The sequence below is a fragment of the Calypte anna genome, chromosome 4B, assembly GCF_003957555.1.
Source record: "Calypte anna isolate BGI_N300 chromosome 4B, bCalAnn1_v1.p, whole genome shotgun sequence".
In the NCBI taxonomy this organism is placed as follows: Eukaryota; Metazoa; Chordata; class Aves; order Apodiformes; family Trochilidae; genus Calypte; species Calypte anna.
Window position 1 is genome coordinate 4,682,861 of NC_044249.1, and position 26,020 is coordinate 4,708,880.

The following is a 26,020-nucleotide window of genomic DNA, read 5'->3' on the forward strand; positions in this document are numbered from 1 at the left end:
TGCATTTTTCACTATAAGGTGGTATAATGAGCCTTCAGGGTGATCCCAGATGCTGGTGTTTAGCTGCACTTTCAGTTAAATGAATCCCTTTTTTGTTTGTTTAGCTGGAATTTGTTTCTCTGAAAGGGAACTGGCTCATCACTCAAAGGTCCTTAGAAATAATGGGCAATGAGACATGAATTAAGCTGCAGCCACAGGTAGCCAAGTGCTGCTGACAAGAGAGCAAGAAGATGACAGAATAAAACCAACTCCAAATCTCATTCCTCTCTTCACCATCCTCTGCCCTGCCCCAAGCCCAGGTACACATTAACAAACGAGACTCAAACAGTGCCCACGTTCTCTTGGCATCCTCCAGAGCAAGCCTGGAATAGGAATTCTTGTGCAGGACCATTTGTTTGTATGATTTACCAAAACAATGACAGCTGGCAGAGGAGTGTGCTTGCGGACATGAATCATGGAGAGAATCTCCGGAAGGTGACCCTCGCGGGATGCGACGAAGAACATCCTGGGGGGGAAATAAATGTGGACAGACTTGAAATGTGCTCATTACTGGCACTAAGCAAAGCTGCTCAAGAAAGTCCCAGAGCACAGCAACACTTCTGAGGCTCCTTTGAGGTATTCTGAATGAAAGGGCTGCCAGGAGAAGCCCGGATGCAGAAATCAAAGTCAGCTTGGAACGTGCCCCTCTTGTCTTCCACTATGATCAGCATTCAGGATTACTGTTTTCTCTCTAATTTCCCTCCTTCACATGAAACAAAGCAACCATTAATTAAGTGCTGTGCTCAGAGGGATCCGTTTCCAAAGCATTCAAAGCGTTTTAACAATAACATACTAAATTCAACAGGAAAAAAGTGAGAAAAAGCCCCACACCTGGTAAAGATTTCAGCGATTTCTCATTTCCTGCCAACAGGATGGATTCCACTCTCCCTTCCCCTTTCTCCTCACTTTCAGTGTATATCCCATGCCTTTCTTTCCCAGTAATATCAACAATGCTCACCTGGAGACTGCAAAAATGCCACCATTCATAGATCCAAAGCAGGAGAGAGCAACAAACACTGGCACAGCTAAAGAAAAGCTTCCCATTAGTCGTTCAGCAAAGGTCTGTTAGAGAAGAGAGAAACCTGGTGATTTTTTTTTCATAAAACATTAAAGTAAATTTACCCTTCTAACAAATCAGTAATAAGCATGGTAAGTTTTATTGATACCCCTTTTTTGCATCTCTCACTGTAAGTTATACCTTATATAAAGTTATATTTCTTGCCTCCTGTTTTGTCACACCAAGGGTACCGTGGACGAGGCCTCCCACCCACACTCCTGGCTGTGCATGGGGTTGAGGCAGTGCAGTAGAGGTAGGATTGGGCCCTGATTTATGTCAGTTTAGACCCTTGTGCCTCCAAAAATTAAGACTTAGGTTGAATTCATCAAGGTCTGATCTGCATACCTCATGCAGGCTTTCCACAGTCCCCATTTGAATTGGATGATGCCCACCCATTGACAGTTCATTGCTCTAGATTACCAGAACAGCCTTACTTGGTATTTTGGGACCACAGGATACATGTGTAATTTTTCTTCAATTTTGCAATATGTTTTGGTTTTAAATCTCCCATGAGCTACAGAATTTTATCATTTTTTAAAAGCAACATCAGTTGAAATGGCCACAGGTAGTGGCAGTACTGGGAAGCAAAAGGAAATTATTAATTCCGCATTGTGAGTCAGGTATCATAAATATAAAATATAAATATATATATAAATATAATATATATATATAAATATAATATATATATAAATATAAAAATCAGTACCATCATCTCAATTCAGAAAGAACAATCACAGTGGTATTTCCAAGCCAGATTGCCTTGCAACTTCTTCCCAAATGAAGTCCAGCATTCACAACAACCCCCTTCCTAAAAACTCAGGACACACATGGTTGCAGAGACAGAATTACTGCTTCCTGCTACAAAAAAATAGTTCAGAGCTCCCACTTCCTTGAGTATCTGTGCTTCTGGCTTCCCAGGATTTTGCCCTACAATTTAGCAAAGAATTTTTCAAGCAGCCTTGGCTTTAAAATTGAGGTCCTATTGACCTGGTCGATCAAGTCAATAACTACAGTCCAATATTACATTCTAAATGCTATCAAAGGCCATGAGTGCAACCCCACAGAACAAGCTAAGGTCACCAGGATGCTCTGATGTGGTGGAAAAGAGGAGCCAGAGAAAAGCCTGACTGGATGTGTCTTTTTTCCTCCCCTTACCCCCCATCTCTCACCCTCCACTTTTTTCCTCTAGAAATAAGAATTTATCAGCCAACCCCACTGCTGTGGGGATATAACTTGGTGTTTTGCTTCTGTAACTTACCACTGCTACAGCTTTTGAGAGCAGCAATTCCCCAGCACTGATGGTAGTGAAATAAGCCACGTTTGTTAGGACATAGCCAACTGTGACGATAATCATTGAAATGCATATTGCCAGGGGGATGGTTCTGAAATACACAAGGCAGCTCATTATTCTGCAGGCTGGTTGCTGTTCCCTCAACATCAAATAAACAACATGAGGAGAAGCCACTAGTGATGGTGAAGGCACATTTGGTGATCCCCAAACATCAGAATTGGAAACTCTCATTAAAAAAGAACAAATGTCTAAATAAAACCACCTAGACAAAGCTATCAGGTTTGTAATGAAGAGGTGAGAAACCATCTAAAGGAGGAGCCTTGGGGATGCCAAGAGGTCCTCCTGTGCTCCCCATACAAGAAATAAGATCCATTTGAACTGCCCACACTGACTTCTAAGCTGAGCCCAAGAGGGAGGCAGCAGGACAGAGCTTGAACCAGCAATAGGGCAGATGAGAGATGCAGGGGATTCAGCTCTCCATCAGGAGAGCACTCACATTGGCATCTGCAACACCCCCTGGCACTTCACAACTGCCCACCTGGAGCTGGTTTGACATTTTTTGCTTGATGCCAAAATATCTGTTGACTTATTCATGTGAAATTCTGCCATCTCCTCCTCAGTTGGAATCTTCCCTTGCACATCTTACCATAACCCAATCACCTCACTTACTATTCAGGGATACATGAGGGCAGAACATGACAGGGAAATAGGTACAGCACAAATATGTTCTGTTAGCACAGCACAAATGGTACTGAAGAGTGCAACCCCCCTGACACCTTAGCTAAAAGACAGAACAATAACACACAAATAAATAAGAACTCTAAACTTTTACAAAGCATGTCCCCCCAGTCAGCAGAATTATTTCTATTTTAAAGATGAACAAAAGTACAGTGAATTTGTCTGAAGTCGTACTGAGGGAAATATTCAAGTAAGAAAAAAAAACCACAAATGTTTCAGGTGTTCCTCTTTCCACTTGATATCATGGCTTGATACCATGGCATCACACCCAGAGGAAACTCAGATCTGAAAACAACATTTGGTCCTTCAATTCCAAGGCAGAGAGTTGCAGATGGAAAGATGCAATATGAGCTTTCCCTCTGCAGAGAGCCCAGGGTTCCTGCTTCATGGCTGCCTGTATTAGGATTGCTTTGAAGAGATGCAAAGGTCTCCTCATTTAGAGACTTCATTTTGAAGGTCACCCCATCAGGTGGGAGAAGGGGGAGACAAACTCTGGTGTCCCAAAAGAGACCACAAGCCAAGTCCTAAAGAACCACTGTGATTACCTCAAAGTATAAGGTGTTTGAAAATCAACACGAAGATTCATTGTTTTCTGATTTTTTTTTCTCAAAGAAGCACAGCTGGGTCAGAATTTAAGGATTCTCTTTGTCAACAAAATCCTTGGCACCTTTATGACTATACAGAGCTGAAAAGAAGCTCTAAACTGAGAGGCCATAAATAAAGCAGCACAATTTCACTGCTGCACATCAACACCTCAGAACCCAGGTTACCAAATACCATCATTAACCCAGACAGACAGATAGGGAAGAGGATCATGCCCTGTTACAACATCAAATCTGGGTAAACAGGATGATATTTCATTAAATCCCTGCCTCCTCATGCACACATCCTAGGTGAGGAAGCTGGAAGGATGCGAGTCAGGCAGCCAGCTTGGTGATGGAGAAAGCAATGGCAAGGAGCAGAGCAAACAGCCCAGAAAGCCCCGTGCTGCACTGGTAGAAACCCAGTTTCTGTAACTGGTAGAAAGTTACTGACTCAGGAAATCCTGCAGAATTGCAGTGGGTTTGTAGGTCAGTTGCCAGATAATTTGCCACTAGTTTGGTTAAGCTCCTTACCTGACCTGTGTGTAAATGCTATTCAATCCTCTTAGCATCTGATCCAGGTAGGTATACATGGCTTCAAAGCCTCTCAGAACAGATTTTAATTATAACTTCTGCATCAGATTAATGCTTCCAGCACTAAGCTATTGGATAAATCAGCACTTACCCCAATCTCAGAAAAAGACAGTACAAATTTCCTATCTTTGGATAGGATTTCCTATTTCCACAAGTCTCATCTGAACCACTGAAACCACATTGTTAAATTTAAATAACCTTCATCCATTCTGACTCTTATCAAATACCTATTTGATGTACTCACTTCTAATTTAAATCCCAGCCTGATTTCCTCTAAAACAAAATGGCAGTTCAAAACCCAGGAAGGAAAAAACCCAAAACAAACCACCATGTTTCAAGCATGACCATTTTCTTCCTGCCCTGCCTTGCTGTGCTGAAGAGCACTATCCCCTTTGGACAGTAATACCAACAACAACAACAAAATCTCAGGAGAAGAATGAAAACCAAGGCAGAACTCATTTTTTTGTTAAAAAACCTGCAGATCATAACTCCTGCCTGAAGCAGCACAAGGGATGCTGGAATTTCCAGGCTCCTGAGTCCTCATCTTCTGAGGCTGCACCTCCTTTTGCCTCCTGGCAGGAGCAGATTTCAGAGGCTGTTGTAGCCTCCAAGTGATGCTAATATCTAAAGGCACTGCTTTGGGTGAAAGATTTACATAAAAATGAAATGCTGCTTACAAGGTTTCAGGCATGAGTAACACAGCACAGTTCAGATTTACACTTGGTCTTCAAATCATGTGGAAGTGCAGACAAAAAGTATGTAAAAGCACTAAGTGAGAACTTTAATTGTGTCTTTTCTACCCATCCAATTTAAGAAGCAGTTCTCAATTTGCAACAGGATACAATTAGCAAAATCTTTGCTATAAACTGCAGTGACTGCATTGGAATAAAAACTGTAATGTCATTAGCATTACCTCCTTTCCTTGGAGTAGCACTGGAGCAATTTTCTTGTATTTCAGATCCTATCCTAGACTAGGAAAAATTATACCTAAATTCTTCTCTATGAGTAGAATGAGTAGAATTTTTAAGCATCTGAATGCTCATGAAAACTGAATTGAATCTCAGCACGTTTTATGATTTACCTATCCCTAGCTACTATTCAAAGCCAAATCTTCCTTTTCTGCCCTATACACAAAACAACTATAATGATAAATCACAACAGCTTAAAGAAAGAGCTTCACAGCAAAAAGAAATCTACTATCCCAGAGAAATTCAGCCTTAGAACTATAGCCAGTCCATCCTGGGGCTGTACAGGGCTGGCAGGCAGTGCCCTGTATGTGGCTTGAAAGCAAATTTCCTTCCTCTAAAGCCCATAAAGGGCCCCAGAGGCAGGGCACAGAGCTGAGTTAATCAGGATATCTGCTGGGATTGGGGATTTGACCTTCAGTGTTGCAGAATCATAGATCATCTGATAATCTGTTCTGGTATTGCACTGCTTCCTGCAAGTATTTCTGAGAGAAAAAAACCCAAAACCCACAGAGCAGACTGAGAAAGAGGTGATGGTGATAAAAGAATAAAAGGGGAAAAGAAAAAGAAAGCTCGAGTGAAAACCTGGGAATAAATACAATAATGTCAAATCAGCTGAGGAAGATTCCCAGAAGTCTCTAGCTCATATCCCAGTTTTATGACAACTTTTATAAGAGCAAACAGTGAGTGCTAAGAGCTGGAACCCCTGTGGGTTCTTTTTCTGAAATGACAAGAGCCCAGCCCAGTATGTCCCACTGAGTCAGCGAAGTTCCTAAGAATGAAACAATTGTCACCACGTTTAGAGGTTTAGAGGCTCTGCCAAAATCATTTCCATTTCAAATCCAGGTTTTACAAATGCTCCTTCTGAGCTGACTGCCCTGGAAAAAAAGGTTGTGGCAGTGGGAGCCCAGTGTTGGTAAACATCAAGAAAATCTAAATAGATCTATTAAGTACTGGGAAAGTTAGGTGGCATAAAGCACAGCTTTCCTGTGCTATGGAATTGTGAAAGATACTTCCCATAACCTTAAAAAACAAACAAACAAAAAAACCCAAAGAAAAGATAAAGAAAACCCCAAAGAAAAAATAAAAATAAACAAAAATAAAGAAAAGAAAGAGAAAAGAAGAAAAAAAAAAAGAAGAAAAGAAAAAAAAAGGAAAAAAAGAAAGGAAAAAAGAAAGGAAAAAAAAAGAAAGGAAAAAAAGAAAGGAAAAAAAAGAAAGGAAAAAGAAAGAAAGAAAAAAGAAAGGAAAAAAAGAAAGGAAAAAAAAGAAAGGAAAAAAAAGGAAAAAAAGGAAAAAAAGAAAAGGAAAAAAAGAAAGGAAAAAGAAAGGAAAAAAAAAAAGAAAAAAGAAAGGAAAAAAAAAAGAAAGGAAAAAAAAAAGAAAGGAAAAAAAAAGAAAGGAAAAAAAAAGAAGGAAAAAAAAGAAAGAGAAAAGAAGAAAAAAAAGAAAGGGAAAAAAGAAAGAGAAGAGAAAAAAAGAAAGAGAAAAAAAGAAAGGGAGAAAAAAAGAAAGAGAAAAAGAAAGGGGAAAAAAGAAAGAGAAAGAGAAAAAAGAAAGAGAAAAAAAGAAAGAGAAAAAAAGAAAGGGGAAAAAAAGAAAAGGAAAAAAGAAAGAGAAAAAAGAAAGGAAAAGAAAGAAAGAAGAAAAACGAGAAAAGAAAAAAGAAAAGAAAAAGAAAAAATAAGAAAAGAAAAAGAAAAGGAAAATAAAGAAAAGAAAGGGAAAAGAAGAAAAAAGAAAAGAAAAAAGAAGAAAAGCAAGAGAAAAAAAGAAGAACAAATAAAGAAAAGAAAAAGAAAAAAATAAAGAAAAGAAAAAGGAAAAAAAGAGTGAGAGAGAAAGGAATTTCCTAATTTCCTAATTCCTTCACATGGTTTCCGGGCAAGGATTTACTTGGGTTTTGTAAGCAAAAAGCCTTTATATACTGTATTTCTTTAGGTGAAGCTCTACTATCACAGGAATTTCAGGATGCTTTTCAGTAGTTCCCTTGTGCAATAACTGTTTTCAGGTTCTGGTACACCTAAAAAAAAAATACTCATTCCTTGCAGTGTCCATAAGGCCAAAGCTCAGCAGAAAGAAGCCACAATGCAGTTTTATCCAAATAATATGAACTGGAAAAAAATAACCATCCACGATGCAGGAAGCAGCAAGGGAACTCTGTAAATTTACTATTCCCAGGACTTTAGGGCAAAACCAGAAGATGTGTGGGCTTGGCTTAGTAAGTTCCAGAGCATCTTCCAGGGCCTGACCTTCATCTTTTGCCATTCCAAGGTTGTCCTTCTGTAAGCTTGGAGAGCAAAGCAATGTGCTTTGATATAAACTTACTGATTTCTGATGCATTCTGATGTTTTTCGTGTGAAAAGCAGCCTACAAGACTGAAAGGATCAAATGGTTCTCACCATGTCAACGTGTGAAAAAAAATTACAATCTCCCCCATCTGTTGGGAGAAAAGGGGAGAGGGAAACTTCAAAAGAGGCCACCTCCTAGGACAAAATCAAAGCTAGGAAGAGAGAGGCAAAAGGGGTGGGAATCAGCACAGCACCTCTTGAATCCACAAATATTAGTAAATGCTTCTAAAGGTCTCAGCAAGCTATTATAATTATTATTTTGTTTATTGTACCAAAGATTCTCAGCATCTCCTCCTTCACTGCCTCCCAATATGTCCCAGCCTTATGTTCCAGACCAGAGGTGTTGTTTGGGAGCTTGCAGCTCAAACACTATTAAATGATGTGATTTCTCTTCATCTTCCCTTGATTGTGATTTCCCAGGGAGGCAGGAAAAAAAGGCTAGACTAGCTAATAGCTGTGCTCTCGTTTACACCACCATAAGCTCCACGGATGGCACTGCTGGAGTGAGCATTAAAGGGCTCCCTTCCCATTTTTTTGTGTGGATTCTGTGCCCCTGACATCTGCAGAGACACAACAGGATGGCACTGGGATAACAGAGTGATGAATTGGGCCACAGTCTACATTTAAAAACATTCTTGCTTTCTAACTCCTAACAAAAGAATAAAAGAGCTTCTGCTGTGCTTAATGACTTGATTTCTTTCCTGTTTTCTGGCTCCACGGTTTGGGACTATGGTTGTTGACAGTTTTATGAAGGGGTCTTTGAGCAACAGACTTTAAAGGGTCAAACTACACTACAAGTGTGCTGGGAAAGGCAGGAGGTTTTATTAATTTTTCCAATATTTTCCATACCCCTCCTGGCTGGCTTCTCTCAAAAACAAATTAGCAAAAACACCCCTTGGCTAAAAATTTAGAAAGGTACCAATTGCCCAGGGTAATGCTGTTCTCCATAACATCTCCTTCCAGGCAAACCCTCCCAGATGATGTCCCAGACAGAAGCATTTTTGCCAAGAGACCTGGAGAGACTCAGGATAGGAACTGTCATTCCCTTTATTTCATAGAGTCATAGAATCACAGAATTATCAAGGTTGGAAGGGACCTCAGAGATCATCAAGTCCAACCCTTGATCCACTCCCCCCGTGGTTCCCAGCCCATGGCACTGAGTGCCACATCCAGGCTCTTTTGAAATATCTTCCAGACACGGAGAATCCACTACTTCCCTGGGCAGCCCATTCCAATGCCTGATCACCCTCTCCCAGAAAGAAATTCCTTCTAATCTCCAACCTAAACCTCCCCTGGCACAACTTGAGACCCTTGTGCCCTCTTGTCTTGCTGAGAGTTGCCTGGGAAAAGAGCCCAACCCCCCCCTGGCTCCAACCTCCTTTCAGGGAGTTGGAGAGAGTGATGAGGTCTCCCCTGAGCCTCCTCTTCTCCAGCCTCAACACCCCCAGCTTCCCTCAGCCCTTCCTCACAGCACTTGTGCTGGATCCCTTCACAGCCTCCTTGCTCTTCTCTGGACCTGCTTCAGCACCTCAATCTCCTTCCTGAGCTGAGGGGCCCAGAACTGGACACAGGACTCAAGCTGTGGCCTCCCCAGGGCTGAGCACAGGGGCAGAATCCCTTCCCTGGACCTGCTGGCCACGCTGTTCCTGATCCAGCCCAGGATGCCATTGGCCTTGTTTTTCTTGACAGAGCTTGGAAAGGAAGAAGGATTTGAACAGATTTGAACCTCTTTGTGGCCACACATGCACCTACCTCAGTCTAAGAAGCCAAAGCTCACAGGGTACTGCATTTATTCATGTCACAGCCCAAACCCTAACCTGTCAAGGCAATGTTTTTCATGGAACACCTTTCTCTGAATTTCTCTGGATTTCTCTGAAATTGGGACTGCCAGAGAGTCCCTCTCACCTCCACACAGGATCCTGAATCTTTTTTGTACGGAGAGGATGGTGTCCTCAAACACAGACAGCAAATACTAAAGGTGACAGCTAAATCCACAAAGGACTTTTGATGTTACAATACTAAATATTAAGTCACATTGGCTCTGCTTAGCCACACGTCTGGTCCAGTAAGCACATGAGCACTATTAGCAGCCAGAAAGTGGGCACAAGAGGCAAAACACACAGTGGTGAAATAATATGATATGCAGATATAATGGAGGCTGAATTTTTAACAATATCTATTTAAAAAATGGACTTTAAAGGTATAAATCATCCCTTCTTAGTCAGCTCTTTGATAAACCATTTCCACATGTTCATCAAGTGCCAGCATCCAACATCTTCATATCACCTCATTTTCAAATCTATCATACAAAAGTTTATGACTGCTTCCAAGAGAATGGATGAATAAGCAGACCTGGCTTTTATTTTGCACTGTAACTTGACCCCAAATCACACCCTCCCAAGGAGCTAAGTTGGCTTTTCTTTGCCTTGGTAATAGTCAGGCTGAGCCTCCCCTGCAGGGAGCTGGGCTTGGCCTGGAAACTCAGGGGTGTTTGTCCTCAGAGAGCCCTGGGGGCTGAACAGGTGCCTGGAAATGTGGGCTTCAGACCCTAAAATGCCAGCAAAGATGAGTTGATGAAGATGCTTTTTTCTCTAGGATAATGCAACTAAGGGGTGCTTTAGGTTGGACCTGTAATTAAAACAGTGTGGATCACAAAAGCTTGCCTTTCAAAAAGCAAATTAGCCTAAATTTGGAGGATTCAAATACAAATATTTTCTCATTCTTGGGTTTGATGAACGACTTCCTTGCTTCTCCCTAACACCAGCTTTTTGACAGCTGGTCCCTTTATTTAAACTTTCATGTACTCCAGGAAGTTTGCCACCTTTTCCATCAGACACACTAAAACTTAGATTTGACTTTTACTGCCAGGGAGCACCTCTTGCACTTTCACAAGCTCCAGCATTTTATTTCCTTTCAAGGCCTTGGAGTGGGGAGTGCTTACAGAGAAGCAAGAGTAAATCACTCTGCTTGCTTGGAGGCAAGGAAGCTATAACCACAAACCTGACACAGGGTTGTAAAAACAAACCACCTGACTGCACCAAGCTGATGTATGGAAATGAAGGGGAGGAGGGCAAAGGTGTGTTTCAAAATGCTTCCTCCTTATCTGGCATAGGATTGCAGCTCTAACTCCTTCTTAACAGCTCCACATGGCTGTACCTCACTACAGACTTAAAGTAAATGTAAAAAGTAGGGTGTGATGTAATTCCACATTAAAATAGTCTTATTTCTTACAGGAGTCCCACATGAGAATTTAGGATTATTAATTCCTTGAGCACCTGATTTATCAACAGGGGCTCCTGTGCCCAGGCAGTCACTTTCTGTAGAAAGGATGGAGCCTCCAGCAGTTCCCTGCAGACTTACAGACTTGTCACCTACACAGCCACTTTGTCACAAAGCCTAAAGGCAGAAGTTCATAGAATCACAGAATCATCTAGGTTGGAAGGGAACTCAGAGATCATCAAGTCCAACCCTTGATCCACTCCCCCCATGGTTCCCAGCCCATGGCACTGAGTGCCACATCCAGGCTCTTTTGAAATATCTCCAGACACAGAGAATCCACTACTTCCCTGGGCAGCCCATTCCAATGGCTGATCACCCTCTCCAGAAAGAAATTCTTTCTCATCTCCAACCTAAACCTCCCCTGGCACAACTTGAGACCCTGCCCTCTTGTCTTGCTGAGAGTTGCCTGGGAAAAGAGCCCAACCCCCCCCTGGCTCCAACCTCCTTTCAGGGAGTTGGAGAGAGTGATGAGGTCTCCCCTGAGCCTCCTCTTCTCCAGCCTCAACACCCCCAGCTCCCTCAGCCCTTCCTCACAGGACTTGTGCTGGATCCCTTCACAGCCTCCTTGCTCTTCTCTGGACCTGCTCCAGCACCTCAATCTCCTTCCTGAGCTGAGGGGCCCAGAACTGGACACAGGACTCAAGCTGTGGCCTCCCCAGGGCTGAGCACAGGGGCAGAATCCCTTCCCTGGACCTGCTGGCCACGCTGTTCCTGTTGGCAGAGCACTGGCAGTAGCTGGGGAGAATTTCCAGCAGTATAAACAAGGGGAGCTGAGGTGGGAAAGGATCAGCCCTTAGGGAAACCTAAGCCATCAGCTGTCACCTAAACCCAGCATCATGGCCAGGGAAAGAGATTATGGTGGTTACAAAAGGGATCCCACTGAAAACCATGCTGCTTGTCCATACAGGGGCAGGGGCAGGAACCATTACTGGCAGCAGAGCTGGGGTGGGACCAGAGGTGCCTTGACCTGTATGTGTTTCTAGTGTCCCCACTGAGGACATGTATCTGATTTACTGCATGGCAGATGGCAGTGCAACACTTGGAGTAACAGAGAGAGCAGGCTGGTGAGCTGCTCTCATTCCCCAAAAAAGCTGCTCAGGTTCAGAGCCTGGGAACAAGCAGGCTGAATACAAAACAGCTCACTTGGCTCTGGCAGAGGTTACAGAAGGGAACTCAGCCCCCTCAGCCCTGCAGCTGAACTGCTGAGGAAGCATCAGTGGTAGCATGCTAATGACTTTTGGTAATGAGAGGAGAGGGATGCTTGGGTGCAGAGAGGGATGGATGGGAGGAGCATGAATCTGTATGTGTGTGCATGAAATGATTCAGACTTTTCATACTTGTTAAATTCACTGACATTTAATTTGGAGCCAGAATTTTCAGGGTCAGAAGAGACCTTTAAGATCATCTAGGTCCAACCCCCCTGCCCTTAAACTTCCAGGGATGGGGCTTCCACCACCTCTCTGGGCAATCTGTGCCAGGGTCTCACCACCCTTCTTCCTAACATCCCATCTAAATCTCCCCTCCTCTAGTCTGAATCCACTCCCCCTAGTCCTTTCACTACCTGACATCCTAAAAATTCCCTCACCACCTTTTCTGTAGAAAAGAGAGGAGGAGAAAGAGAGGAAATGAGTGTTTCCATAGTACCAATATAGGAACAATTTGCTGTTGTGTGTTACCATTGATATTTCAGCATGAATGAAAATAGCACCATTTGGTAATGAAAAGAGCAGCTGCTTGTCATCAGGAGTATCATGGGAATTGAAATATCAGTTACCAAGAAAGGTGCTGCTTCTGACACAAATAAAATGAGAAAAATGGTAACTATGAGTGTCTTGAAACATTAGCATTTAAAAGATATAAAAGGGTTAAATGAAATTAAAAATTTCTTATCCATACTGCACGGCCATGAAGGGGTTTCACTCCCAGATAAATTGCTTTATCTGCCACCAGCAAGGAAATAAGGCTCTTGCCTGCAAACTGGCTTCATATGTGGGGCAGCACACTGTAAAAAATGACCAAGTCTCAACACAGAAAACAAATCCAGAAAACTTGAAGTGTGAGCTGAAATATGCTGTTGCAGCACACAGTAACTGGAGGTGCTTGAATAGAGCTCAAATGGGAATATCAGCTTTTTCTATTATATGACCTTCAATGAAATGAAATATGAGTAAACTGAAATCCTCTCGCTGAAACTTCATAATACTTGAACTACAATCACATACATAGGAATTTTTTTTAAAGATATGATGACATGAAGAGAAATAAATAGAGTTTCTAAAATCCCCACTAAGGCTGGATTTTCCTTTTTCTGTGTCCAAGGTGAAACACCTTAAACATCTTAAACTCCTTTGGGAGATAGCACTCAAACCTTTGTGCAAATCAAGTTCCTTCCAGTTTGCATGAAATAGCCAGAATTCTTCATCTTCTCCAATGATCTTGGGCAGTATGGTCACTGAGACTCAGGATTTTAGATGTGACTCAATTTGTAATTGTGAACTCTGTCAGGGATGCACTGCTTTTTCATGCTCAAATCTTAACAAAGGGATAGCAATGGTTTATATAGCACTTATTGCACTCTCATTGGTTTATATAGCACTTATTGCACTCTCATTCTGATGCAAAATCAACCTATTAAAACACATATCCTAGAGCCATCAAAAATCCCCACATCCCAAACTCCATAGCACATAGTCCAGTACCAACCTCCCTGACATCTGCACCTGGAATTAAGCCTGAAGAAAACACCAGCTCTGAGCAACATGACAACTTCATGTGTTAGTTTAGTGCTTCTAAATTCTGCTTATTTTTCACATCTATGGAAAGATTTTGTCCTTAGACTCACAAGAAGCTCATTTTCTATCAAAGTTTTGCCCAAGGAGAGTGAATTTCATGTTCGTTATGGATAAGCCTTTACTTTTATCTCGTTCCACTTATTAGATGTTTGTTTTTTTTCCCTGTGATACACAAATATGAAAAAACAGAAGGATCTGTCATTCCTTCACTGTAGGATGAACCTAATTCTTCTTTTCTCTAAAATAACCCCTGCAGAAGTTAAACCTCTTGTCATACTAGAGTGCTCCTATTCTCTCTGTGTTCTCATGATCCGTGGAGAAGGTCTCTCCCTTGCTATTAGATCCTTTCAAATGATTATATCAAAACTACTCTTCTAAGAGACATTTTGTTCCAGCGTACTTGAAAAAATTAAATATTGTCATTATATAATCCAATTCTTTTGCAATGAACAGAACATAATGACAAGGTGAGGATGCAAATAACAGTACTTGCTCAGCACCAAGTGTTACAAGTGACTGAGGATTGACACAGTAGACTGCAGCAGTGCAACTTGTAAAATTCAGATTATTCACCTCCTAGCTCCTCTAGAGCCATTATATTCTTATATAAATCCTCTTAGTTTACACTTCGTGGGCTGTACAGTGATTTGAATGACTGAAAATCCTTATAGCTTGTTAGATAACAATATTATTTTGTCACATAAAATATCAGCATCACCATGTACTTAAAATTCAAACATCCTCACAGCCAAATATCGAAGTACAAGTTGCACTGTAGAGCAACCTGCTTCCAGAACATCAGTTCCCCCCTAAACACACAGATAAACCAAGGAAGAAAGGATATACCATGGAAAGCTGAGCACTCCCTGGGTAAGAACCTGCAGCTTCCTCTGCTGGCAATGCTGAGATCAATGCTGAGAAAGGGATCAGCTACAGAAGAGGTGCCCAAAGCCATAGGATCTTGTTTTGCTACCACTATTACATACCTTAAATGCTATTATTTATTTAATAAATAGTGAAATTTAATAATTTTCACTATTTATTAAAGTTAAACAATCAAATAAGACAGCCCCACTGAATGTCTCATCTAGGAAGATGGTGTAAAAAAATAAGATACTCTGCTAGCTGAACCAAGTGGAATATATTGATGATATTTGGCCCATGCTGTTGTAAAGCATAAGTACTCCTGATGACATGGCACAGTTTAAAACTCCAGCCTGACACGAGTACAATAAACCAATACTACCCTTACCATTTTCGTAGTCCATTCCTTTAGTTGCATTTTAGTCTCCCAGTTTGTATTTTATACCAGTAAAAAATGCTGTCTCCCTTTCTCTGTAGTTAGTTGCCAGCATGAACCTAGATGAAGTTTTAGGTGGTGCTCCAGTGAAAGGTTACTGTTAATAAAATGCAAGATGCTTCTGGCAGAGCACCATGGTCACCTAACACTGGCTCAGCACTCTGTGCTTGGGCATTTTGGAGGCTCAGCATTGAAGGGAAGAGGAAACCAATGGGGCACAAAGAGGCCTGAGCTCCTCTACAGAAAGGGGATTCTCTGGTCCAGATCAGAACATCACACTGTGCACTAAACTAGCAGTCTCTGCCATATACAACTCATAGGTAGTGAGTGTGCCTTGCTTTACAAATAACAGGAAAAATGTCTGTGAGACTCCTATTTTTTTTCTATATGCAAGACAGAGCCTCCACACTGGCAGGACCCACAAGCAAAAACTGATCTACATTTACACCATCTCATAAAGAATGCATTGGCCACAGACCTGAGCCACTAGACCTGAGTGCTCTTTGAAACTTGGGTTTAAATTGCAGACCAAAACAGAATCTCCTCCGCCGTGACTAATGCCATGGGTAAATAGGGAAATAAATGCCCCAGTTTCAGAGGAAACCAGGCTACTCCTTTGAAGTGAGAAGGGGAAAACCCAGGAGAGGTCAGCCTGTGCTGCAGAGAGCAGCATCAAGCCCAGAAGCTGGATAAACCACAATTGTTTTCTTTCCCAAAGAGAATGAAAGCCCCATGGGGTCCAAGGGAGGCCACAGGGGTGTAAGTGTAAGCAGTGGCTGTGCTCAGAACCACCTCCCCAGGACACACAACTTGTCACGTTGCCAGCTCTCAGTCCAAAGCCCAGCCTGATAGCACTTATCAGCAATCAGGGGTTTCAGGCATGGCATTAGCATACAAAGAGGCTACACATCATCCTGAAATGAAAAACTGCTTCTCAAGCCTCTAACCCCAAGTAGACAAAACATTTACTGGTTTGGCCATGTCCATTTGTCACAAAGGACCCTGTGCCATGGCTGGTGGTGTGCAGACAGAGCTTTAGCTGATCTGATACTTGGGCAATTTTTATTTTTGCTTTTATCTGATTATAACTGATTTGGTGACTTCACTCTCTCTCCTGCCAACCATAAATGTGCTGCTGTCTCACTTCTTTTCAAGTTAATTCAGTCAGACCACCTGCTTCTGAACCACCAAAAAGAAATGAAAATATCTAATGGGAGCCTAAGACTTTCACTCCAGTCAAGCTTAGCCCTGAGAGACCCCTGAGCACTCCAATAAAACCCAGTGTTTTACAGCTCTGGACTTTCAGCAGTACATCAGTCTTGTAAGAGATTTTTATTCCAGCAATGAATATTCTGCCAAGCAGCTTGGGGTGCCCATAAAGAGGATACCAGCATCCTTCTGTACAGAAACTCCTCTTTCTGTGCAAGGGAAATGCATGTTCATAGTCTCACAAGTATATTAGGTGGTGAAAATGAAGGAAAAGGAAGGGCACTGGAAACTTCAAAGGTGAAATTGTTTTGTTGTTATATTACATTAGCCTGCTGGTAAAGCAGATGAGGGTTTTGCTGACTACTCAGGAAGACTGTGAATAAACATTTTACTTCCTTAGCAGGGCTGATTCATAGTGACAATGGATTCACTTCCAGAGGGGGAAAAAAAAAAAAAAAATTAAAAAAAAAGAAGGCAAACACACCTTGCACTCAGCAGGCTGTCCCTTCAGCAAGCAAACTGGGCCATGAGGAGTGACCCACTCAGCAGGGAAGTGATGCTGCAAAAGGCAAGTGAAACAGCTCTGGCAATGATGACAGCCTGGCAGTCATCACCCTGGGGCTGAAGCCAGCATAAAGCTTTATCATAGAATCACAGAATGGTCTGGGCTCAAAGTCACCATAAAGATAATCTAGAGCCACCCAACAATACCTAGGACACTACCAGAGATGAGACATCCACAGCTTCCCTGGACAACCTGTCCTCTACCCCAGGAAAGAATTTCTTCCTAATATCTAATCTAAGATTTTATTGCACCTTTATGCTTCAGAGACACCAAACCTCTGGGAAAATTAGAGCCAGAAGTGCTGCAAAACTCTCTGCCCATCCCAACGTGCTGGGCACCCTAGGGTCACCTCCACTTCTGGAGGGAGGGCAAGAAGCTCCAGCTGGGTTCCCTCAACTTTGCTTGCTTGGAAGAGGTGCCATGGGCTTGGCAGAGGATGAGAAACCTTGTTAAGGTTTTAACTCTTAAGTGACAGCTTCTGTGTAGATGTTCAGCTCTTGGGTGGATGCTCCAGGCAGTAATTTCAAGTGTACACAGTCGCAGATACCTTGCATCATCAGTGTTAAATTAAGAATGGCAGTCACTTGTAAAAATCAAACTGGTGGATTATCCTACCACCTGCAGAAGAGATCAGCCCAGACCCCCCTTTGGATGACATCAGCCCATGGGGGGCCTGCTTGTCCCCTCAGCCCCACACTGAGCTCTCAGAAACCTTCCCCCTGCAGCAGAGCCCTCTCCTTCAGAGGCAGTCTGACCCAGGGATGCATTTTCAGAACTTCAAAAAGTTTCAAGGGTTCCCAAAATCCTGAGATACTCCATTCCATCATTTTCCTATCTAGTTGGGCTTTTTACCTTAAACCAGAGGGTCTACATAAACAAATATATCATAACCATGGCCTTAGTGCAGACACTGCTGTGGCAGGGAGAGCATCACCAGGCAGCCTGCTCACCCATCTGGCCTCATCCTCCTCCCTCCTAACATCCCCCCCAAGAGCAGAACCTCTGCTAACCCAGGCATCCAGGTGGTATTACAGACTCTGCCTTTGCAATTATCTTTTCCCCTTTCTTTTTCTTTCCATCCTTCAGCTGCATTTGGTGAGTATCTTTGATGTTCAGGTAGCTGACTACCTTCCTGATTTCTGTGTTAATGTACTTATTACAAGATAAAGAAGGGAATGAAGATATCGTAATATCCTTATTACATTCTTCACTATTACTTTCTTGAGACAAAAAAGGAATTGGAATTAGATCCTATATCATAAAGTTAAAAGAAAAAGAATAGTTAATAGCACTATTAATTTCAATACACACATCCAGAGCTAAAACCTAGCACAGCAATATTGATCTAACCTCCCACCTACAGCACCTGTTTTCATTCTTCCATTTTTCCACTGCTTTTCCTTAAAAACCTATGTCAAGCATGTGCTGAAAGTTAATTTTGACTGCAGGAGATGTCACAGTTTTAGACAGTTAATAAGGGAATATGGAGAAGGGAATGAAAGGGAGACTTGAAGATTGAAAGAAAAAAAATGGGATAGGTTTAATGAAATAGTAATAATGATTAACAAAGGTATATAAAATATGGAACTCAGCCTCCTCAGTTGGTAACTACAGAAAAGTCCCCCAAAAGTGGACTAAGCAGCAGATGGGGGTGCACAATTCCAGGGTCTCAGTGTCAGTCTGCAACAGCCTTGGAACAACCAGGTTGGTCCTACCTGAGGTTGCATCCTGGTGAATGATGCTCTGCTCTGGTGAGGAAATGAGGGGAAGCAGCAGGAACAGCAAAAAACAAACAGTGGCCAAAACAGATATCACACCAGCCAAAGAAGACCCCAGAGGGCTCTCTTGGGAGCCATTTTATAGGGAGCACCATGGGAAGGAATACTGGGATTGGCTCATTTGGGTCATCTCACCCATCCTCTCCTCCTTAGGCTCAGGTGCTGCCCATTATCACCGCCACATCCACAGCCTGCCAGCTGCTGGTGCTGTCCCAGGCAGGTTTGTCTCTTGGGTTTTGGGTTTGTTTTTTTGTTTTTTTTCCTATCCTGGCCATCTCAAACTGGGTCAGAGATAATAAATCACACTACAAAAATTTATGTACGAAAACCCTATTTCCTAGTCCTGAATATTTCCATGGCCATCAGCTTGACTTTTGTATGAGTAGAAGCATTTAATACAAGAAATATCAGTGTTAGAAAAGGCAACTATACAAGTGACCTTGCTTTTCTTCATTTGATAGTGAATTATTAGTCTCCTCAACTGTAATTTTATGAGACATCCTTATTGTCTTAATTAAGGATCAAGGTACATCTTGAAAACCTTTACAGACACTATAGATTCCATCAGTCTCTTTTCTAATTTATGTATATTGACTGGCATATCAGTTTAAACCCTGTCAGAGGTAGCTCTTCACTGCAGTCAATTCCTAAACAAAACATCACTTTTTTTTTTCTCTTTTCACTTTAAAATAGATAACAAAGTTGAAGCAGGGGATAGAAAGGCTGGAAGTCAACTGAGCCAATTCAAATGCTAAATTGGTGTTTCAAAAGCAGCTGCTAATGACAAAGATACTGGTGCCTGAGAACTGCATCTAAGGATCATCTCCCTCTTGCATGGGCTGGAATTGCACCACAGGACTCAGCACCAATAGAAGTCCTAAAAACCATGGGGTGGGGAGGAGAAAAAGAAAGAAGGGACGAGGGAAGAAGAAGAAAAAATAAAATATATTGAGTGTATGTCACATGCACACTCCTGACCCTTATAGATTGTGATAGTATCCATTAGATAAGTCCCTGATGTGTCCAAGAATTAGTGCCTATGTTGAGCTTTCAGGAATTTGAACCCATCAGCTCCCCTATGAGCTAGTAAGTGTGTTTGAGAAGGAGAAACAGGCACAGAAATACTACTGAATTGCACTCTCAATTACCTCTTTTTTTCAGACCATTTACAAATAGCACACCCCATGTTTGGTTTTCTGCAAGCATGTTTATCCAGGGAAGTGATTTGCTGCTTTGATTTGGCAGAGTCATCTCCCTGTTAAAAGATTTTATAATTCTGAAGGTGTGATTATGAAGCTCTCATTTCATCCCTTACAGTGCACAATTAAACTGTGGAAAGGGACTTGGGATTCACCAGTGTCTGGACACCTTGTCTTCTGAGATGCTTAGCAGATAACTGAGGGAATTCAGGTAGCCTGCTCTGCTGTCAGATACAGGAAAATAAGATTTCTATTCAAGTGATACAGAAAAATAGCATGGAGAGGGGGGGGTGAGCAGAACGTCCCAATTCTATAATGCAAAGTAAGTATCTGAATGGAAAAATAACCCAAGACACACAAAATACATTGAAGAAAAAATGCAAATCCCCACTTAAGTGACCTGATTTTCCCTGAAAGGTAAATCTGATGAATTCACATGACCACATGGGCTTTGTCAAATATTTGAAAGATTAGCATTTGTCTCTTTTGATTACCTTCAGATAAAACATCACAATCTAATCCTGTAATTTCTGCACTGAATATCTGGCATTGTAGCCTGACACAAAGAAAATTAATTAGAGCCCAAAGTATCTTTTATGATGAAGTGTCAGAGAATAACACAAGAAAGATTGCAAATCCCAGGTCCCCAAACTATTCTGCTTATTTCTAGGCAGGATATCTGCAGCCATTCTCAGACCTGAAAGGAAAATGATGTATTTCTGGCCAGCTACTTTGTGAGAAAGGCTTGTCCAAAGTTTATTTAAAAATCACACTATATCCTCCTAGGAAACACACCCAGGTCCTTACTCACGTAGGGATTTACGTAGGCTTCTGTGTTTTAGTGATATCATGTGAGCTTTTACAGGACTGGACATACAGAAGCCACACCCAGGGCTTAATAAAAACCTGCTAAAACCTTCAATGCAGGGAGAAAATGCTTAGATTTTTAAATACAACTTTTTTTTTTTAATCCTCAAACCTGGAAAGGTACAAATACTCCACAAACGAAGCCAAGAAGAGACATCCCACTCCATAGGCTGGATAGAGGAAAGAAAGGGAGGAGAGAAAGGAGAGAAAGAGGAGGAGAAGTGATGAAATAACCCAGTCTCCATTTGCACAGCAAGTTTGTGCCCGAGCCAGATCTGAGTCTGAGATTAATTCTTCAACTCCATCATCTGCCTTTCCTCAATAAAAAGCAGCAATGAGGTGGTTTTGAAATGACTGACAGCATAGCTGAAGGGAGGTAAAGTTCTGACATTATTAATTTTCTGGTGTCTAAAGGAACCAACATCAATATTAATATTCCTCTGCAGAGTTTGTCATTAAATCAAAACAACAAAAATTAACAAAGCAGAGAGGTGGAAATGGCAAAGGCTTGCACCCTAGCCATTAATGTTAAATCTATTTTCCATTGTTACAATTCCTGGGAATAATTGCTCAGGGTTTAAGTTAGTGGTGAGGAACAGTGCAATTCAGGTTTCTGGTTGATTTTGGAAGGAGGCTGCATCCTAAATGTGAAGTGCAAAAGATCAGATGGCTACAAAGAGAGATGGGGGATTTTTAGTGTCTTAGGCACCCTGAATCCTATTCATCTGTACTTCTGGGATGCTCAGGCACCCTGAAAAAACCTCTAATACCACATTTCTCTTGCTCAGTCCTCAGAGATGCAAAGTGGGACTTTAAACATTAGTTAATACAAATGGGGGATATGTAGTAGATTAATCAGACATGACATTAATGTTATTTAAACCCCCCAAAAAAACAGATTATATCTAACATTTTGATATCCTGATCTTAGAAAATGCCTGATGACATCAAGCCTTGGAGACTTGTTATACATCTACTGCTTCTTGGTTCCTTAGCAAAGAAGGAGACTTGTTATACATCTACTGCTTCTTGGTTCCTTAGCAAAGAAGGAATAAATGAAGTGAGAAGAACACTGGAAAAATCTAATAGACAAACTGACTAATCTCAGACCCCAAGGTCAGAGCAAAGCAATTCATTTCTTGGCTTTTGAACAGCACAAGACATGATTTATCAGTCTGGGAGCAGACTTATAAACACTATACATCTCAATAATATGTTCTTTGCACTGTGTAACTTTTTAAACAATGATAGATTGCCTGGGCTGGAACAAAGTTATTTTACAAACAGAAACAGAATATTTGCAAATGAAATGGCCCAATAAAGGAAGGCAGGGAAAAAAAAAAGGAAAAAAAAAAAAAAAGAAAAGAAGAAAAAAAGAAAGAAAAAAGGGAAAAAAAGGGAAAAAATAAAAAGGAGAAAAGAAGAAAAAAGAAAGGATGATGACAAACAGCAGCTCCACTTAACTGCAAAGGAATCTAACTTTTTGCTGCAGAATATTCAGAATTCACATCCTTTAAAAATTTATCATTTTGTACACCTGAAATTGAAGACCACTAATGGAAAAATATTTCCTCAGTGCAACAACACATTAAAAAGACTTCCACTGCCAAAGAAATATTATTTTGAGTTAAAGGAAGACTGTGAATCAATACCTCTAATTACATTTTTGATCAGAGACTTCCTCAAAGTCATTAAAAAATTCAGGTCTTAAGTTCCCTCCCTATATATTGAAATAATATTTATTTTCTCTTCTATCAGGAGCCAAATCTTTATAATGGGCAGAATTTGGGTTCATCACCTGCTCAGATTGCGGACAAAGAAGATAAATTTTTAAATCAGGAATCTGGCCCTGATTTGGTGAGGCCCTGAGGACATTTCTATAGGGTAAAAATGCTCCTGGAGGCCATTTGGAGGCTGTCAAAATTCCTGACAAACCAGAATGCTGATCCTGGACCCTGCCTGAGATGGGAGGAAGGAATCTGGGCACAGGCTGCTCTTGTGGTCTTGGTCTGTTTCTTGGGAGTAGAGAGTGGATGCTCAAGAATACAGATGAGCTGAAAAACTCTCTCTATGAAATGAGTTGGAAAGTTCAACATGCTTAATTTCCAGTCCTCTAAATTTACTGCTCCAGGCAACACAGCTCCTGGCAATTTCCAGGTGACAAATTCTCTCTGGGAGACTGGGATGTTTCTTTATCCAGTTATTATTTAGACAATACAATATGACCTCAGTTGGAGTAGGGCTGGTCCTTCTAATGTAAGAAAATCAAGAAGATCAAAGCTGCCTGTGACGTGGCTGCAGGAGGTTATTTTAAGTGAAGTTCTGCTTCAAGGATTATTCAGGTATTTCAGTTCAAACAGCAATTGCTATGGACTTTCAGCACACATATGCCAAGCATAATTTTCAAAAGGAAAAGGAAATTATTATTACACTTCAGTTTTGTTCCACAGATTATTGACAATAAAATTATTTTAGGCTCCCATTAAAAAAAAAATTGTAGATTAAAGCAGCTGAACACTGCAAACACAGCTCCTTGTACAACAAACACCAACTTTATGTTGCTTCAGGTCCTACTGATGCTGTATGAGGGAACCACTTGAACAAAGAAGAATAAAGATATGAGTCCAGGCGTGAAAATAAGACATCAAAAGGGGACATAGCAGGAGGCAGAAACAGTTACTTTTACATCTTATCATAACTGAGGCTATAATAATGTTCTTTTGCTTATACAAAAGAAGGGACTGTGACATTTCCAAAATGAGAATTCAGCACTACTTCAAAAAAGTCTGTTCAGGAAGTAACAGCATTCACCTTCAGATTTCATTTTTTTCCTTTTTCCATTCTCCCTTCTGTAATTTCAAGGGTGCTTCCTCTCCACTTGGCTCCTTTCCACTGCTCCTGTGTCTGGGATTTCACATCCCCCGGCTACCTCAGTGCCTCAGACCCACAGTAGTTACTCTGCTCTCTACATAAACCCATCCTATAGACCTAAATCTGCAATTTATTGCACTTTTGCAGACTGCTGCACCTACACAGACCTCCAGGATCCCCAGGAGCACCAAGGCAGCTTTCAGCTGGGCAAGGCATTGAGCATCTCCCCCTCCTTCCCATTCCTCCTTCCTGTATTTCCAGTGGATCTCCCTGTGCTCCAGCAAGCTTCCTGGGGCCACACACAATAGGAGACAAAACAATCTCTGTGTGGAATATTTTAAAGTCTAAAAGCTGATGTTTCCACCTTCCTGGGCATTTCAGGATATATTCCAGGGCCTTAACCCATCTCCCTCACCCTCCAGAATACAAGAACAGAGGGAAATGCAGGTCTTAGCAGGCAAAAAGGGGCTCAAAGCCAGGGCTCCCCAAAGCTGGAGACCTTTGCCCATCTCAGCACCAGCTCTCTGTTACTTTAAAAGCTGCCAAACATCTGGAAATGCACAACTGGGGCTGAGTCCCAGACACAGATTTTACCCTGGCATGCAGAGTGCAGGATGCATCATCCTGCTCACCTCTGTCACTGGAAATAATTTGCATCCCTAACCACTGACAAACACTGCAAATTGCCTGCCTGGAGCTGTTGCAGATTCTGAAGTGGTTCAGTCCTCTACTTCCCTCTTTGCTTTTAAAAACCCCTGTGTAACCTCTGCACTATATGCAACCTTTAACACACAGCAAGCATGGAAGGGAAGACAGCACTTTAGGTAAAAAAAGAAATATAATAATAAAAATTGTCTACAATAGCAGCATGATCAGTGGTTCATCAAACACCTCCAATGGGTTTGAGACAGTTACCACACCAGTCCCTTGCCCTGGATCTTTGGGAACACTGGTGGAGCAAGTCCCTTCAGCAGGATCTTTCCAACAGAGCCATCCACAGGTGGCACCGGATAAAAAAATATCCCAGCTGTGTTGTTTAATTACTCATTTCAAGTTAATGGAGTCATGAATCCCCATTTCCAGGTGATGCAGAGGTCTCCAGCAGCACAGCCAGGGCTGTGACAGTGATCCACTTCCCCTGCCATCACCTGCCCCTTATTTAACAATGTTTAAAATCCCAATCTCTCCTACTTGCACATAGAGGTTGTGATCTCCAGCATCCCTGGGCACCCTACTGGGCCCCTTTTCCCTTCTCTTCCTCTCAGAGTGCAACCCAAAGAAGACAAGTGATGAAGAAAAGCTTTCACATCTTGGCCACAGCATTGCAGATGTCACTGGGATGGTTATCCCACAGCCATCCTGGAATCTAGGGAGCCAGACAGGCTGGGTGGCTTCCATCCCCTCCAACAGCATAATTACCTTCACCAGCTCTCCAAGGAGAACCTGAAGAAAAGAGAAGCTCTCCCAAGCTGGGGGAGAAAAGAAAGTGCCTCCCTCCCTCCCATCCCAGCAGCAATGAAGAAAATCCTGAGCTCTGACCACATCACTTCTCTCAGCCGTGCTGCAACATGCTTCAAATCAGCAACCACTTAAAAAATAAAGCTGGAGCTTTGCCTTTCTGTCCTATGCAGCAGAGGGCAACATGTCAAAAATACACAGACCTTTGACTCAAACCACAAAGAAAAAAATCAACGTAAGCTGAAATATCTGTAATCAACATTAGCAAGAATTTCAGGTAATCCCCATGCAGCTGAGAAGACTGCAGGAGGCAGATACATATGAAAAGTCCCAAAGGATGGCAGGCATGTGCATGTTTAACAACATCACACAGCTTTAATGGTAACCACATGATAATTTTACAAATTATATTACTTCTACCAAATGCTTTTGATCACATCACAAAGACTGTGGCTTCTAACCCATCTCCCAGAATTTCTTCAAGCAGCAGAAGCCTTGGACCAGAATCACTTCAATCCTTTCTATAATTTCATAGTTCTTTTCAAGTCAGTCTGCTGTACAATGATTTTTTCAACAGTGAAAAAAAAAAAAAAAAAAGTGGGGTTTTATTTTTTTTTTAAAGGTTTGCAGCCCCTGACTTTATAAAGCATAGAGATCCTTGGGTAGTTAAACCCAGATTTGTTACTGCTTCACCTGGCCTGAGCTCCTGATCTCCAGCAAGCCAAGTAACTTGTGACTTATTAAAGCACAGCTTCTAAAAAGGTGTTCTGTCTTAAATGAAGATTAGCAATGAAAAACCCAGTTGTATGTAGATATCTGTGCTAATGATTAGTCAGCCACTTTGTTAAATATTAATTCTATAGGGTTCTACTTGTATTTTTCTGGTTTCAGCTTCAAGTCACACATTCTTCAGTATACAAATCCTGATCTCATTAAAGAGCCTGATAACACCCAAGACTCCTCAAAGGCACCAAAATAATATAAACCTGTCAGTCCTTTGGCCATCTTCATGTTTTATCATCAGTTTCTTTATAATTTTCAGGGCTCTGAAGAAAATATTGAACAGCACCAGATTTGGTTCAGACT

General features: G+C 41.7%; 1 protein-coding gene across 1 annotated transcript in view; it reads right to left on the bottom strand.

Moving 5' to 3' along the window:
- Positions 1–26,020, bottom strand: part of SLC7A11 (solute carrier family 7 member 11) — a 57,791-nt gene that overhangs the window by 8,920 nt on the left and 22,851 nt on the right. Inside the window, exons 7-9 of the mRNA XM_008490297.2 lie at positions 2,355–2,478; positions 998–1,101; positions 409–505 (exon numbers count right to left, since the gene is read on the bottom strand). Of these exons, the coding sequence (XP_008488519.1) occupies positions 409–505; positions 998–1,101; positions 2,355–2,478 (325 nt within the window). The remainder of the gene's footprint in view (positions 1–408; positions 506–997; positions 1,102–2,354; positions 2,479–26,020) is intronic.